The following is an 18569-nucleotide window of genomic DNA, read 5'->3' on the forward strand; positions in this document are numbered from 1 at the left end:
GAAGATGTACGAATTAGTTTCTGACGTGCCGTGGGATAGCGCGACATCTATCTTGCACAAAGCTTCCTCACACTAAAACGTAGTCGACAAGTTCTTTTAAAATCCCTTCAATTTGTAATTTGATTTGGATTCTTCACGTACCTTCGTAAGCGGAGCATCCAAGCTAATATCGTACGTCTTCAACTATTCCCAGTGTGGTTGCACTTATCTAATGATCTTAATGTGGATCATTTAGGACACGTGCGCGCCCTTGTTTAAATTCTGGAGCCAATGTTTTTACAGTGGAAATTGAAAGAGAAGTTTCACCATAAACATTTATTAATCTCGAACGAATTTCTGATGGCATCAAAACTTCTTTTAGGAAAATCTTTATCATTGGACGGTATTGGATTTTCTTTATTTCTGATATTTCACACACCGTGTTCAATTCAAACAGCTGCTTGCAGCTAACTGCTGAACGTAAATACTTGCAATGTCACACAGGGCCTACCGAAAGTAGTACCAACCTCCCGGTGAAAAACAAATCACTCGCCTAGTGCTGCGATATACATGGGCGAGGCTTAGAAATTTTTAGGCCACTCTTGTATTTTTTATGTAAGTACCACAGTAGCAACGAAATTCGTGGAATCACATTACACTCTTACACATTTCACGGGACCTTCGGATTTCACCCTTCTATGAACTTTTGTAATCAGCAGCGGGTGTTCATGTTATCATCCTTGGTTTATGTACTGCCACTCAGTCCTTGGAGCCTTTCGAAAGGCCGCAATACGGAGCACTACAGTGAAAGAAGTGACACGTAAGTGTTATTTTACATCCAGTTTCATGTTCACTTAACCTAAATTAGTAGACCGAAATCATGGTACAAAAAACGCCCCCAAAACACCACCTCCGGCCTCAACTACACCCTCCACACATTTTGCCTTACCCCGAAAAGTGCCCTACCGATTGAGCCATTCAAGCACGATTCAGGACCCGCCGACACTCCTTAACTTCCACTCTTGCCCTACATTCCAAACTTCACCGAAGTTCTCCTGAATACCTTGCGGGGTTGGACTCGTAGAAGAAAGGATATTTCGGAGAAACGGCTTAGCCACAACCTATGGGGTTGCTTCGTTTCTTCCTGGAGCGCTAGACCCGCAAGGTATGCAGGAGAACTTCTGTGAATTCTGGAAGGTAGGAGAAGAGGTCCTGGCGGAACTTAAGCTGTGAAGGTGGTTCGTGAATCGTGTTTCGATCGGTCCTGCGGCAGAGCACTTACCGAGAAAAGCGAAGTCCCAGGTGCGAGTCGGGACCCGGCACACAGTTTTCATCTGACACGTTTCAAATCAGGACACAGTGCGCTGCATGATAAAAGCTGATTCTGGAAATTCCTGTCAGGTTTTCAAACCGATTGTCATTGGTATGTGGTGATATTCGTCTTCTGTCCGTCTCGTCTTCGGTCCCTGTCGGTCTGAAACTTTCTACGGCCATACACCTTGTTACATGCCTATGAGAGTGGTGCACCATCCCACGTAGACAGGTTGGAGAGTCCGCGATGATGTATCAACAAATCTGACTACTTCATTATGGTACGGACATTGATTCCAAACACTACAGCTCCTTTCTGACTTTCTGTCACGTCTCTACGTCTACTTAGTTCTAATGTATTAATTCCATACAACTGGCACATACACACCACTTCACTGGCGTGACTTGTGTCAGTCGCAGAAGCACTCATAACTGCCGAGTACCAGTTGTACATTAACAACGGCGCTCCGAAATGACCAGTGTCAGCCTCAAATTATAAAATCGCCATAGAGGAGTTGATGTTAGTAGGTAGTCAAGGAGAGTTCTAGATTTAAATCTAGAAGCCGGCCGGTGTGGCCGTGCGGTTCTAGGCGCTTCAGTCTGGAACCGCGTGACTGCTACGGTCGCAGGTTCGAATCCTCCCTCGGGCATGGATGTGTGTGATGTCCTTAGGTTAGTTAGGTTTACTTAGTTCTTAGTTCTAGGCGACTGATGACCTCAGAAGTAAAGTCGCATAGTGCTCAGAGCCATTTGAACCATTTTAAATCTAGAACTCTCCCTGCATTCCTATTGACACCTATTTATTGTCAGACAGTGTGATCTTTGGTCATTTTATTTCGCTCTCAAACCGAAGATGTTAAAAATACTGTCTTATTTCCCGTTCCATTCAATTACACTGTTTCCTTATGTGTACTGTAAGTCCCTAAAGCATACAGAGGTATCAAAATGGCCCGTACGTCCTATCAGTCTTCTGGCCCCCAACGATGACAATGGAAAGTTTGTTAGTGACGCTCTACCTTCCCATTAAAACATTTTCGCTTAGCTACATGATGTTCGTACCACATTTGATACCAGCGATTTTTCTTCTTGCCCGCAGGTCGTCCAGGCACTGACTACCCCATCTTGGGCTTGGTGCCGTACACTAACTTCTACTGTGATGACCAGCCGTTCCCTGGGTTCTTCGCCGACGTGGAGACGCGGTGCCAAGCTTGGCACTACTGCGACGTGGACGGTCGGCAAGCTTCCTTCCTGTGTCCCAACGGCACTCAGTTCCAGCAAGCCGTGCTAGCCTGCGATTGGTGGTTTAACGTGCGCTGCGAACTTAGCCCTAAACTGTACGCCATCAACAGCCGGCTGTACGGCAAGCCTCGTGCCGAGAGCCCCACGCGGCCGCACCGCATCATCACTAAGGAGCTACTCGAGAATATCTTCGTCTAGCATTCTCGTAGCAGCGCGAGTTTTCTCGCTTCGCGAAGTAAATAATAAACTATAAATGTTGTTTGTTATACAACACAGTTCGTTGTGGCTTTACCGTCTAGTTCATTTCTACAGGCGGTTAATACATGGATAGAGGAGGCCTCTACCAAACAACAAAATTTCTGAGCAATGCAATGTAGTGGGAGCAGTGAGCAGAAAATCAACGTTGCAGTCCAGAGTATAGGGAAAAAGTGTTCACTGACATCAACAGGTTGTACTTGAACAGTAGAGCAGTACGTCTTCATGATGTTCTTAGCTTTGTAATGCTAGACATGAAGCCCTGTTTCTGCAGAAAAGTGCAGTGTGATCATAATCCACCATGCCAAAGAAGTGTAGAAGATTACCTTATGTGACTGGAGCCTGGGTTCGAACACTAAAAACGAACTTATCAAGTAATTTAATGTGTTCAGTACCAGAGACCAGTCTTGACATAAAATTTTGTTTGAGAACAAATTTTCAGTTGTAGCAATAATTACTTCACCATTTACTACAGTTTAGTGACTTAACCAAATTGATATTCAGGGTTTCCAGTAGTAAAGACAAGTGTTTAAAGTGCCGTAAATAGGTATCACCTGCTGTGTGTAAAATTAGACTGTGACATAATACGAAATAGTTTCCTCAAGTGCAGTGTGTCCCTGGTAACGAAGTAGCCTTGAACAGCGTTACATTTCGCTCGGCAATTGACAAAGATATTTATGCACTAAGAGCAAAGGAAGCGCTTAACACTAAGTATCACATATGATAGTCGATATTTTTCTTTCCAGAGATATGCGAAACATTATACATCTAGGCCATCTGGGCACACTACGCCTTTAATAATTCACAATTTATCACTGTCCTTCCCGTACAAACTTCATTTGGCAGAGTTATATTCACGTGGACGCCGGTATAAGCTGACAGCGTATTCAAACGATGCTGAGACGATTCATCTTTTAATCGCGCACTTTACGTTACTACAATGTAACAACATCGAATCTAATTTTGTACAACTCATTTACACAGCTCGAAAGGTAAAATGCTATTCATCATGAACTTCAGGTGGAGGAAGAGAAATATTTTTGCTCAGGTAGAAGGGACCGTACAATTCAATTGATATTTCTATACTTTTTTGGCAAGGCAGTATGAGTACCTCACTATTCAATTACAGATTTGGACAGTATCTGCGGCCTCGAAAAGGTGGTTGATGCCATATGTATTTTTCTTAGACAAAATGTGCTCTTCTTGTCATGAAGTGAAAACAGATCTGCGCTCAACTGACTTGCGAAAGTAATGTAGCAGATGTCTTTCAAAGAAGTCCAGAAGATACCGTCATGTCGTTTTATTTCAAAGTACAAACTGCTTAAGAAGATTTAAGTCTTATTTTCTAGAGGTTTAAAAATCCTGATTTACAGGGCCATTTCATAAGGTCTTTTATGTTTTTAATTACCACCAAACTGTACATAAAAATCTAACTAATACTCTGTGTTTTCATTTAGGCAATATTTGCATGACAATAAAGATGGTTTACTACGTTCATCCGCTTATAAATATTTAATAATGAGTTACAATAATTATATTAAGTTGTTGTAGACAATGACCTACAGACTGCCATATGTTTGTTACTTATGTATAAATAACATACAGCTCTAAGATAGATCCGTACATTAATAAAAACAAAAATACGTTAAGACGTTGTTCCGTGCTACGAAATGTCATTTCATGTTTTGATCCCTTTTTATGAAAATTATAAACACCAAAGTTGCCTGTAATTTACAACGTTCTCATCAATGTGCTAAAGTAGTAACTGAATCCAAACCATTCATGATTTTTAATAAGCGAACTTACTACTATTAGGGTATTTTGTTAAGGCACCAGATATGTAAGGGATACAATAAATGTACATACAGGCGTTCAGTTGTATCTGCAAATGACAGAACAGTCTGTCACCTTGAGAAAATATGCGATTTTCGCTCAGTTACTCGCATTAAATGTGACAGTGCATTACTATATCACGTAGGCCAGCAGAAACTAAACAACTCTGACTAGGACAAGTCCATCAGTCCGAGTCATCTTAATTTTTTTATAGCTATCCTCTGAGAAATACGAAAGGAAAAAAAGGAAGGAAGATTAATATCGAGAAAGAGGTTGTTAAGTGACGGAGCATAAACTCTGTTCGGGGAAGGGCAGGAACTGAAATCGGTCGTCTCTTTCAAAGGACCCTCCTCTACATGCAGCTTAAGCGATACAGGGAAATTACGGAAAATCTAAATGCGGATCGGCGAACAGTGATTTGATACAACGTCCTTCATAATACACTTAGATGACAAGAGTCATGGGATACCTCCTAACGCCGTGTCGGAGACCCTTTTGGCCGACATAGTGCATCGTTGGATGTCCCCTGCAGAAATACTAACCCATGCTGGCTCTACAGCCGGCCATAATTGTGAAAGTAATGCCGGTGCAAGATGATGTGCACGAACACATCTCTCGCTTATGTCCCATAAATGTTCGATGGGATTCATGTCAGGCAGAAAAAAGTAAACAAATTGCTTTCAAATAGAAATTGTGATTTTTCTATCATTATTTCGCGATGCATTTCGAGCTCTTCCTCAGGTGGTAGTGGTGGTGGTAGTAGTAGCAGTAGTCGTAGTAGTAGCAGCAGCAGCAGCAGCTGCTGCTGCTGCTGCTGCTTTATTCATCCGTAGATCTCTTTTTACAAGGATATGGGACATGTCAAAGTATTTACAAGATTAGACCAATTTAAAATAAGCTAATTCGTACACACATACATTTACAGACTTCTAGTTAGAGAAAAACATTAGATTTACTCCTGGTATACAATACTTTCTTTTACAAATAACCTATTAAATAATGTAATGCAACACTGTTAACTCATATCTCACTAGAAGTCACTGCACACACTATACACACATTGTTTCGTAACACTTCACACACACACACACACACACACACACACACACACACACACACACTGGTGATCTCTGGTCCATTTTCTGTACCACAACTTCCAATTTGCTATCCTGAAAAACTGAGTCAGCATCCCTCTATAAGGAGTGAGGTGTTGAGCTCAGAAAGAGGAGGAGGTGTTAGTGTTGTGCTATGCATAGCTTGGTGGTAAGTATTTATAGAAAAGGAAAAACGAAGGAAAAAACAATGTGAAGGTGTTATGTGGAATGTTGGATGTTTCATATCCATTATTATTATTATTATTATTATTATTATTAGTATAACATTTTTTTACCAAAGCCCTACTGTGTTTTATCTAAGTAATGCTTCAACGTATGAAATGTATAACAGGTACAGGGGAGGGAGGGAGGGAGGGAGGGAGGGAGGGAGGGAGGGAGGGAGGGAGAGGGAGAGGGAGGGGGAGGGAGGGAGGGAGAGAGAGAGAGAGAGAGAGAGAGAGAGAGAGAGAGAGATATTTAGGCTGGTTAAGAACCTGAAAATGAAATGCATTACGTATGGAAATAAAAATAACGATTTGTGTTTGAAGGCAGTTTTGCTTTTTACGAATAATTTGGTAACGGAAGGAACACTGACAGGAATGGGCCACATTAAGATGACATCATTACGCGGTAAGTACTGTTGGTAATTTGTCATGAATACAGTATGCTGCTTTAGGAAGTAAACTGTAGCATGATGAAACACTGTAACCGTGTTAATTGATATAGGATATCAAAATCTGTAGAAGAAATTGTGACGAACGAAATGAAAGCATGCATCTGTCTAAACACAAGTGCAAGGGCGGAGCTTACAGAAACACAGTACACACGAGGAAACTAATTTGTAATAGGTATGTGGGTTGGGTATTTTTCGATAAGCGTGATAGCATTCCAATTCTGTTGGATGACATTACGAAAACAAAAATGTGAAACCAAAAGCCAATTACACCTTCCTAGATAGATCATTTTATGGATATGCCAGCTTTACAAAGAGTAGTTCACTCAACATCAAGGAAATTTAGTTTGTCGTCTAAATTACGACCTGCTAGCACGGGAGACACGAGAGGTCTACCCACTGATCCTGCTGAGAGGGGACTTTGGGACACTATATTTATGAGCACTTCAATGAAGTGACTTGAATGTAAGGATTACAGTACAGGCAACTTTCATTTCCATTGTAACCTAATAAATTAATTTTAGGAGTTGGTGCGAAGTTACTTTTCAGTGTCCTGGAATGATTTCGCCAACAAAAAGTTCTCAAATTCTAACTCCCCTACATTGCCCACCAGGCATTTAATACTGGCAGACAGATGAACACCTAAGTTCAAATGGCTCTGAGCACTATGGGACTTAACATCTGAGGTCATCAGTCCTCTAGACTTCAAACTACTTAAACCTAACTAATCTAAGGACATCACACACATCCATGCCGGAGGCAGGATTCGAACCTGTGACCGCAGCAGCAGCGCGGTTCCGGACTGAAGCGCCTAGAACACGTAAGTACCAGTACATATACAGTAATGTCTTTATAGAGATGAGAAACGTCGCAATGCAAGCAGAACACTTCGTTGAATATGGACTCAAGCTTTTACTAGGCGTAGGCACATATTCAACGAAATGTTCAACCTGCACTCACCTCCTTAATGTCGTTAGTCGCAAAGGCATCGAAATCTCTCACAACCAATTGCCAAATCGAAAATGAGACGATAGAGAGAAAAATATTCGTGACAACTTTTCGGTGTTAACTCAAGATAAGGAAAGTTAACACTAACCCCTCTGCCGATTTTTCACACACCTGAGCTACTAGTGCAGTCGTCCATTTCCAATAAATGTGGTGTAGTAGAACTTCATTCCACCTTTGTTCTGTAATGTACATCACGTTTCACACATTTCACACGATTTCAAAGAAAATCAGATAACAGATTACGACTTTAAATAGTGAAGAACCGCATACGGCTTTTCATTTACTTAATTGTAGCTACTGTATCCTTGGAGTACCATGAAAAACTGCAATTGCAATTACTTTTAAAAAAATGACTAAGCAGTTTAAGAATTTGGCCAACAGCGCCAATTTTTTTAGATGGTTTAGGAATGAGCGTACTATGGAAGGAATCCGTAAACTAGTTTCCTGGAACTGCGAGAAACCACGAGCAAGCAGAACGGGGTCGCTCACCGTAACCGTCCTCGTGTGCTGTTGTGCAATATTCTGCTCTCTCACCGAGCGAGGTGGCAGAGTGGTTAACACACTGGACTCGCATTCGGGAGGACGACGGTTCAAACCCGCGTCCGGCTATCCAGATTTATTTCCCTAAATCGCGTCACGCAAATACCGGGATGGTTCCTTTGAAATGGCACGGCCGATTTCCTTCCTTATCCACCCCTAATCCGAACTTGCGCTCCGTCTCAAATGACTTCGATGTCGACGGGTTGTTAAACACTGCTCTCCTCCTCCTCCTCTTCTTCTTCTTCTGTTCTCTCATGTGGTCAGGAGGGACGCAACTGTGAACTTTTTCTTTCTATATGGTTAAAATTGGTCAGTCTTCTTATGGTTGGTTGGAAGTCTACATCTCAACAATAAAGAGACAATTCAAAGGAAACGATGGCTCTAGTAGCAAATGATTTTATCACAGCCGGAACCTCGCGGTTTTGTGAACATACGTCTCCAAACGAGCAAATAACCCTATCGGCGTCGGTGTCAAAATATGACTTTTCTCGTCTTGCAATCCACTACGGAGCCTTCATTTTGCGTCATATTTCAGCAGCACAGTTGAAACAACCACCAAGTGAACATCAACATTTCGCACAAAACCTGAAACATAAACCCACTGACTTTGGCTTTACGTTAATAATTTATCTTTAACAAGACATATTTCAATATGCATAAACTGATTTCACAAACAGTGGAGAAATTACGGCGTGCTTGCGTGCGCACAGAGAGAGACGGGTGGGAGAGGGGAAGAGGGAGATGATTATTTGCCACACACTGCGAATCCGAGTAATCAATCCTTCGAAAGAGAGCCGCACTAACATGATTGTTGAAATGTGCATTACGATGGGTAAACGTTTCCTACAGTTTAAGGAAGTTATCTACATTACACCAGAATAAACGAGAGTGTTTTACGATGTACTGGTCATCTACCAATAGCAATTTACTCACTATTCTTATTAGAAAGATCGTATGTCTAAAAATACTGTTTTACCATGTCATCGACTTTTTACATTTACGCCCACGAAGAATGGTAATGTTAGCAAAGAGAAAAGAAATGATTCCCAACCCGGCGGTAAATGGAGTTTTATAAGCGGTAAAGTTCAGTAGTGTTAGGATCTCGAAACTGAACTATTTTTAAAAGATCATTATTATTATCATCGCTCTTTTGTATAACTGCAATACTGATTAACGTAAGTTCCCAATGATTACATTTTATCTCAAATACTAGCATTAACGCATGAGACAATTTGGTGTAGGATAGAGCTTTTTAAACAAATGTATGAACATGCATTTCCCTTGTGCCTCACACAGCCACTCTACTGCATACAGATTTCATATCATTCATTGTGCTAGAACAATTGACTCATATATGCTTAAATATATCATGAAAATGCCTTTACGAGTTGCGTGTGGTTTCCACAATGGACCAGAAACTACATCATTATTCACTTCGCTACAATAAACGATCTGAGATGACAACACAGCTGTACTGGCCACTACATTGCTGTGCGGCAGTAGTCAAGACGCAAAGCACTAGCAGCCTGACGTCTTCCAATTACTACCATTTCATGGGTAAGGAGTCCAGGAATCTAATGGTACACAAAGCAGTAGGTGTAGTGTACACCCTTTCACTTGGATAATTTTAAATTGGGTCTGCAGGGTGTGAATGAAGCAAATGTCACTGGGAAGAAGAGAAGCGCTGAGGAAGCACCTTTTGTAATAAGTATCTACCATCGATTTGGATAGTAAACTTTCTTTTCGGAGGAGGAGTTGTAGGTAGCACTGTCTCATTGACTCTTTAGGGGTTTTAATGAGACACCTGCGAAAAAAAAAATAAATAAATAAAATAAAAAAAATGGTTCAATGGCTCTGAGCACTATGGGACTTAACTTCTGAAGTCATCAGTCCCCTAGAACTCAGAACTACTTAAAACTAACTAACCTAAGGACATCACACACATCCATGCCCGAGGCCGGATTCGAACCTGCGACCGTAGCGGTCGCGCGGTTCCAGACTGTAGCGTCTAGAAACACTCGTCCACCCCGGCCGGCTACTTACGAAAAGTAAATATCATTATTTTCTATAATATAAAAACTAAAGGCGTTCAAAGAAAATTCTTTTTCATTCTAAAGATTAGTTAGTCGCTAATGCTGTTGATGGTGGGGGGAGGGGGTTGGGTATAAGACAATACCTAATTGCACTTAGGTGTAATAGTCTCAGTAAGGTTGGGAACCAGTGCAGTACAGGATGATATGAAACATGTCAATGTGAAGCAGTAATTTTAGACTAATGTCTACGAATAAAAAGAATCAAAACAGAAGGTGGACAGTTCATTTTATAGATAATTTGATGAATTATACTTTTCCAATTGCACAGTCCTATTTCAGGCCCCCTAATGCTCGCTGTCGATCTTACGCATCGCAATTCGTCTATTCCTCTCGGCCGTCAACTTGTTCAGCCATTTATTCACAATTTTCTGCGTCAGCAATTATGCTACACACAACAGGAGAACAAATAATAGCGAACTAAAAACTTGCTAGTTCTCCTTTAATGGCAACGTTTAAGATGCACGATTGAACACGAAAATTGCTATTATTTTAGCATTGGCGTAAGAGTACGAAAGATACCATTTCGTGAATGAAGATTAAGCTTCAAGCGCCCTATCAATGGCGAGGTATTACAGACAGAGCACTGGCTAACATCGGAGAAGCATCTGAAGGAAAATGGATAGTGCCCTATTCACAGTAGACATCCCAGAATTTGACTTAAACGATTTAGGGAAACCATGGAAAATACAAATCTCTATGTTCGGACACAGAGTGGAGCCACGGTCCTCCCGAATATGAATCCAGTGTCTTATCACTGCGCCAACTCGTATGGTCCGTGTGTGTAGTGTACAGAAAATGAAAATGTGGATAACTATGAATAGTTCTATAGAAGTTAGTTCGAAATATCTTGTTTCACAACTCCAATTTAAAATCTTGTTGTATGATATAAGCTTGATTTGTGTACTTACTTGTAAATCACGTATCCTTATGTGAGGTTCTATGTGACGATCTAGAATCTTCGGAAGTCACAGCCTTTCTCCAATTTATTGCCGATGAGTAGGACAACTAAGTATTGGAAACTTGCAATCGAAAACCATTACTAGAAGCAACACGCACACAACACAAACGGCACCAACGATGATGAACATGTTACCTGCAAACGAGTAACAATCGACGACGATGAGCCTATGAGTATAGCACGGCATTAACAGTGTTCGCCAGTCTAAAAACATCTGATGGATGGCGTTGCAGCTCTTAAACAGGGCAGACGGATCTTATTTAAGTCAATTTTCCTATTTCTACTCGTTGCAGCCACAATAAAAATAACCTTTCCCGAGGTTTCCTGATCATAGACGAAGTCATCCAATGTTTTCCAATTTTCCAAATATAGTGAGTTTCATTTGAGTGTGACATACTGTGATATTAATATTAAATGGTCGAGATTCTACTTCTACGGCACAAGAGCATTTCTGAAGATTTTTGTTCTCTTAGAAAGCATCTATATTACTAAAAAGCTGTGAGACAAGGAAGCCTCTCCCCCCCCTCCCCCATCCTCACGTGCATTACCTCAAAATACTCCTCCCCCCCTTCCTCACTTGCATTTCCTTATGATTAGAGAACAATAAAACTTCATCAGATAACGCCGACGTCCCTAGGAAGTGTTGCAATAAAAGACCACGGCCAATTCTTCCAATTTACCGGAAAAGCAAGAAGAAAAGGCACTGCTCACTGTCTGAGCTTACCTTAGTAACGGCGTAGTATACCAAACCAATAGATAGCGCAGTAAGTTTCGTAGCGCACCAAAGAACCAATAGATAGCTTTTAGCTTTTTTTTACCTCGGTGAAAGAAGTATTTATGGAAGTATACGTCAGTGACAGAATTAAGCGCCGCAATCTTATCTTCCCGAATACTAACAAACATTGAATTTACTTGGCTAAGATGCACGCATTTTCTACTTTCGCTTTGTGAATTAAAAACATAACGAAATTACTTGGCTTCTTTCAACTGGTTTCATTCGTATTTGGCTTCTTGGCTAGGAAAACAAATTCATTGATAAGTCATCTCATTTGGGTACCTTGTTACCGATTGAGATACGGAACCCTAAAAAGTGATGGTATGCAAAGGCCCTTCTTTAACTTCCGCTGCGAAGCACGGGCGTATAGCCAGTGCAGCGACATCTTCTCAAAACCTGAGTGAGATAGCCATATAACAATTGACCAACAGAACTACCAACATACAATTAATGAATGCTGACTGTGGCACCTTTACTACTACATCACGAGTAAAAGCCCGCTGGAGTAAAGCTCGGCCTGACCTTTTCGCAAAAGTTCACGGACAAGAAAACACCGTTCCTTTTAAGAGACTTTAACTGTCACCACTCCACATGGGGCTACTGAGATACAAATGAGAATGGACATATACGAGAGCAGTGGGCGGAAACAAATAATTTATTCCTTCTTCATGATCCCAAGGTACGATACTCGTACAACAGCAAGACCTGGAAGCGTGAATCTAACCCTGATAATTATTTAGCAAGTAATCACAAAGCTGAACGTCACTTGGAGTGGCAGTAGCCTGGACTACAAAGGCAAAGCCTGTAGCATACCCGGGGGTCTTGCTGAACAGATCACTGACTTACTTACAAATAGCCGCGAAGAGGTTGCCGCCAGGATCGTCATCTTGAGGAAACTAGTGAATAGTAACTGGGGAGCAAGACCAATTGTATTAAGAACAACTGCCCCAGCACTTTGCTTTTCCACGGCGGAATATGCATGTCCCGTATGGTCCAGATGCGTACATGCAAAAAAAAAGTCAATACAAGCCAAAAGGATGCATGAAACCCGCGTCACTTGGGAAGCTACATACAGCGGCAGGAATCCCGGATACCGAAGAACAGGCTTTCTATGCATCCGAAATCCCTACACGATTCTACCGCAAGAGATTCATAGTACAAAGATAAACACATCAAGCTGCAAGATTTGAAGAACACTGAATCGCATCAGAGCGGGTGTTGTGCCAGCAAAACAAAACTAATTAAATGGGACCTTAAAGAGGAATTAGATAAGAAATGCGACTATGGTGAAGTCTAGACAACGAAACATCATATCCCAACTGTCCCACGAGGTGTACCCTGGACGACTTACGGCTTGAAAGAAAGAAGCTCTCTGGTCCGATACTGAGCTGAAAAACTTTAAATAAATAAATACTAAAATTTTACTGCGGAACCCTGTACCAGCTGAGCGTAGCGCCAAGAAAAATTCGATTTTCCGTATTTCGCGTAATTATCGACCGAATTTAAAACGCTGTCAAAATATACTATCTACTTATGTTAAAAGTTCACCAAAATAAGGCAAGCATTAGTGATAGAAACATGTGTGTTTGTCTCGAGGCTGTGTAACTCACGGCATCGCAAATATATTCGAAGTCGTAACAGCTGAGCATCATCGTTGCGATGAATACTGAAGGCTTGAGAGCATAAATTACGAAGAAAGCGTTCGTGTTCGACAGTTTTACATGTCTCTTTTTTTTATCCAATCCTGTTGTTTAAACCACACTCTGCGATGAAGAGGATACACAATACGGGCAGGTCAAGTCAGTAACCCTTTTATGTTCAGTGGTTTGAATGCTATCGGGTAAAAACGTTTCTTCCATAACAAAGCCGAGTATTTTGTCAGTACCAGAAATAAATATCTCTCACTGCTATAAAATTGAAGCCACATGATATACTTCGGTTAGAGATAGAAGCAATCTTTTTAGCTTCAACACCTACAAAATTTTTGAACCCGTCATTCCAATGCTAACTTCCATGTACTTACAGAGTTGACTATTGAAGTTACTGACAATTGCGCCACACACATTGGCAGGCTGTTGCTCATAACTGCAGCCAAAACAAGTCGTATAATAGGGTATTTGACTTTTCTGGAAACTGTCTTAAAAGATTTAATTATGTCCACTTGAATCTCAGTATTCTTCTATAAAAAGGGCAATTAAATTCAAATAATTTGAAAGCCCGTTAAAATGCTCCATTCGAGTCATGTGATGCCTGTGACGTCACTGGCTAGCACGCTGCTCCTACTCTCATAATGCCTTTTTTTTCTTTTTATACAAATGGTGTATAGTACGATACTGCACGATTACATCACCTCCTGAAATGTTGTTTTTGAGTGTTCCTGAGAATGAGAAGATGCTTAAAATGTGGTTGCATGGCAAATTGCTACCACGACGATGCACAAGTTCACTAACTTAATTAAAAATGTGTTGCACTCTGAAGCTGACAATATTTTACCTTCCAGATATATTCTCCCGATGTCACAACGAAGGATAGCGCCATTTAACAATATTAAACTCCTAGTGAAAATTTTCGGTTTACTCAACTACACCCGAATTATTCGGTAGCTCAGTTGTTACAGCGGTAGACTGTAATTTTACAAGATCCTGTTCATAGATTGCTGGTTTGAATCTAACCCGAAAGAACATTTTAATCTATTTGTAAAACGACTCGACATTCCTCTTACATAAAAACCACATTACAATTACAAGATTTCACCACACCGATCACAAAACAGAATATTATTGTTTTCCTTGCTGTTCACATGCGCTTACATTTGCAATCACTATTTAAAAAGATATTTTCTAGTTAATGTGAGGACACTTTTTACTTTACGAGGAACAATGATTTTGCCTTCGTACTGTCCGGCTAGGATCCTTATTGTTTAAACTTTTGCAGTTCCATTGTCTTACATGAAGATGAAGCAAGTCTGCTACAGACGCTAACGTTACTTTCCACTAACAAACACCACAGCCCTTAATTTTGTATCACTTGTATGTTGTACACGCTTTTTATCTTTGCGTATAACTTCGTCGTTCAACACCTAGTTGTACAGTGGTATCTTCACTACTAACAACGCATTCCGAAAAAAAGTCAATCGTTTGTTCACAAAGTAAATGCATTTATCCTCTGTTGTCTGTCTCTCAGACTAAGACTAATATCAAGCTGTATATAATACTTCTCACAATAGAAACAACTGCTACAATCAGTTCTTGCTAACGATATTTACGAATTTAGTGTAAAACTTTTAAAAATACATGACACTTTCAGGATTCGAACATATAGACTTCGTAAACTGCAGTAGGATGTGCTATCCGATGAGCCTTTTCCATCCTCCACCTCCTCCCACAACCCCCCCCCCCCCCCCTACTCGCAGTTTCATTTCACTTCCCGCTCCTTACCTTCTCCTGTAATTCACACTCCATCACACTGCTATATACTTATGTCCAACTAATCATGGTTACCTCTACCATAAAAAAAAGAAATAAAAAAAATTCTCTCCACTGCTATTCCTTCTCTGCTCTTACACAGTACATAAATACACAGACATACTTAAACAGAATACACACTTAAATACTTAAATAGAATTACACACACACACACACACACACACACACACACACACACACACACACACACAACTAATTAAAAAATTTTATGTCAAAGACAAAGTTTGGCAACACTACAAAACACAAACAGCAACACATACTTGAAATACAAAGACAAACAGAATACAGTGGTGTGCATAAAAGTGTGCTGTGAGAAATGCATGGTGCTGCAGAACATCTAAAAAATAGACCAAAATTATCAGTGTCTAACACACAAAACCAACGATATGCTAGCAGACGGCATTTCCCGATGTAAGCAAGAAATCAGCCGAAAAATCACCGTAAGTACAAATCAACCTATTCTTAACAAATTGTTTTTAGATCTAAAAAGCAAATCAAAATGTAAATAACTTAATTACAGACCACTGAAGATGCTTCACCTCAATAAAGCGAAACGCGTTCGGTGAAAAAATCATGCTTAGTTGCAACGACAGATCAAAAGTACCCCCATGAAGTGTTTCGTTTGTCCATTGTTGAACTTCAGAAGCAGACTTAAGTGTTTTGCTGGGCTCATACGCAGTTTATCTCCGTGTTTTTTGCGATCTGGGAATGTTTTTAGTTGATGTAAACGCTTTGGATGTCGCTAAGTTTGGGAAATGGCTAGAACTTGGACAAGTAGACATGGCGAGGAAGTATGGACTTGTGCAATCAACGTTAGCTACATTCCCTTAAAAAAAAAATAAAATAAAAAAAATAAAAAAAATAAAAAAAATAAGAAAGTTCTGTAGGTGGCAAATTTAGCTCTTCAAGAAAAAGAACGAAGACGGCTGCTGCTGATGATGTGAACAGTGCTACACTGCGGTGCGCAGAATGGTTCTTTTATGTGGTGTCAAAAAGTCTTAGATTTCGCTAAGTTGCTTGGTGATTCTACTTTTAAGGCAAGTCACGGATGGTTGTAAAGATTTAAGGACAGGCATGGGATTATTTTTAAAGTGATACCTGGAGAAGAAAAATTAAGCACCTTTAGGTGACTTGGAATTTTGGAGGAAAAACACCATGTGTAAACTGTTAGAAAAATACAGTCCTGAAAAATTGTACAACGCAGATGAGGCGGGATAGTTTTATTAACTGATGCCAGAGAAGACGATGGTCTTTAGAGGAGAAAAGTGTAAAGGAGGGGAGCAGTCTAAAGTACGCCTGACTGTTCTCTGCAGCAATGCGTCAGGGACACACAAATTTACACCACTGATGATTGGACGATCAGCAAACCCACGATGCTTCAAAAATGTAATAAGCTTACCAGGTAAGAGGGTACATACACTTTATTTTACCTTCCGTTTATTTATAAGTTGATTCAGTACAGTATAGCTTCAGCTGTAATGTTTCGCTACAGTCGTATTGTAAATGTGATTTCTTTTATTGCAGTCAATTACAAGCAAATCGAAAAGCATGGATGATGTCTACTCTTTTTTGGTGCGGGGCTGCTTTCGCCTGATAAAAGAGATGGCAATGAAGAATAAAAAAATTACATTGCTGGTGGATAATTGTAGTGCGCATAACAACATGCCAGCGCTGAAGAACGTTGAACTATGCTGCTACTACCCCCCCCCCCCCCCCCAACTGTACTTCGATTCTACAGCCACTAGATAAGAGGATAATTAAGAACTTTAACACAAAAGTCCGTTCACGTTTAGTTCAAAACATGATCGTCAACATTGAAAGAAAGGTAATAATCTCTACAGTTTCACTGTGAAGCAGGCTTGTGACATGATTGCTAGTTCCTGGAACAGTGTACAGCAGAATGTGATTGTGAACTGCTGGAAAAATGAAAGAATTTCCGAAAGTGAAGGTGTTGGTGAGAATGTTGTGGTGGATGAGGTAACGCAGGATGATATTCAAAGTGATCTGGAGATTTATTACCGGTAAAACCATAGATGCTCCAGTAGTTGAACACTTGTCAGTGGATGATGAGGCAATCCCTGGTGTTTGAAGGGTATACCGACAAATCTATCATCCGACAAATTTATGATCGAGTAGTTAAAGGGTGATTCGCCTGCTTAAGATTCAGACGATGTTAGAGATGTGATAAGTGTGAATCCTCTTCCTCTGATGGAGCTAATAGGTCAGTTGGAAACCATGTTGGAAACCATTCAGCAAGTAGCATCTTCAATCACCAGTGTTTCAGCGCAGCAATTGATTCAGTTAGAGGAGATAAAGGCAATATTCACCAGAAAATCTTTAATCAAAAATAAACAAAGGAAAATAAGTGAATTTTTCTATACACAAAAGTAAGATATTCTACAGGTACAGTATTAATAAATGAAGTGAACAAAATGTGTTTCATTATTTGTCTTCTATTGTCATTTTTCATCAGAAAAGTAAGACAGTAATGTACTTCTTATTGCAGTAATGTACTTCTCACTCACGAAAACATGGCTCCTTGTTCCGAGTCACGATAAGAAAACCTCATTCTAACAATAACCCTGGTACAACAATTTAATTTTCATGGTCCCATAAAATTCGTTATATCGAGGTTTGACTGCAATAACCTTTGTTCTCGATAACCGGTATCAGTAATCAGTTACCATCTTCGTATCTCGGGATGGACAGGTTATTACACATGTCTTAAAACAGCAGTGAAAGTACTGTTTGTCATGAATTGGCAATTCCGCAACAGACTAGAAAATTTGGGCAGCGGCATGTCAGTATTAAGAGAACTATACAGGGTGTTACAAAAAGGTACGGCCAAACTTTCAGGAAACATTCCTCACACACAAATAAAGAAAAGATGTGGTATGTGGACATGTGTCCGGAAACGCTTAATTTCCATGTTAGAGCTCATTTTAGTTTCGTCAGTATGTACTATACTTCCTCGATTCAGCACCAGTTGGCCCAATTGAAGGAATGTAATGTTGACTTCGGTGATTGTTTTGACATGCGACTCATTGCTCTACAGTACTAGCATCAAGCACAACAGTACGTAGCATCAACAGATTAGTGTTCATCACGAACGTGGTTCTGCAGTCAGTGCAATGTTTACAAATGCGGAGTTGGCATACACCCATTTGATGTATTGGTTAACACGGGGCAATAGCCGTGGCGCGGTACGTTTGTATCGAGACAGATTTCCAGAACGAAGGTGTCCCAACAGGAAGACGTTCGAGGCAATTGATCGGCGTCTTAGGGAGCACTGAACATTCCAGCCTATGACTAGCGACTGGGGAAGA

The 18569-nt window shown here is 40.5% G+C and overlaps 2 protein-coding genes across 5 annotated transcripts in view; one reads left to right on the plus strand and one right to left on the minus strand.

Moving 5' to 3' along the window:
- The window catches only part of LOC126237150 (uncharacterized), a 70854-nt gene extending 66575 nt beyond the window's left edge, over positions 1-4279 (plus strand). Inside the window, exon 3 of the mRNA XM_049946995.1 lies at positions 2387-4279. Coding sequence (XP_049802952.1) covers positions 2387-2727 — 341 coding nt within the window. The 3' untranslated portion in view covers positions 2728-4279. The remainder of the gene's footprint in view (positions 1-2386) is intronic.
- LOC126237147 (uncharacterized) overlaps positions 1-18569 on the minus strand; it is a 518724-nt gene that overhangs the window by 259753 nt on the left and 240402 nt on the right. The window lies entirely within an intron of this gene.

The sequence above is a fragment of the Schistocerca nitens genome, chromosome 2, assembly GCF_023898315.1.
Source record: "Schistocerca nitens isolate TAMUIC-IGC-003100 chromosome 2, iqSchNite1.1, whole genome shotgun sequence".
Classification (NCBI taxonomy): Eukaryota; Metazoa; Arthropoda; class Insecta; order Orthoptera; family Acrididae; genus Schistocerca; species Schistocerca nitens.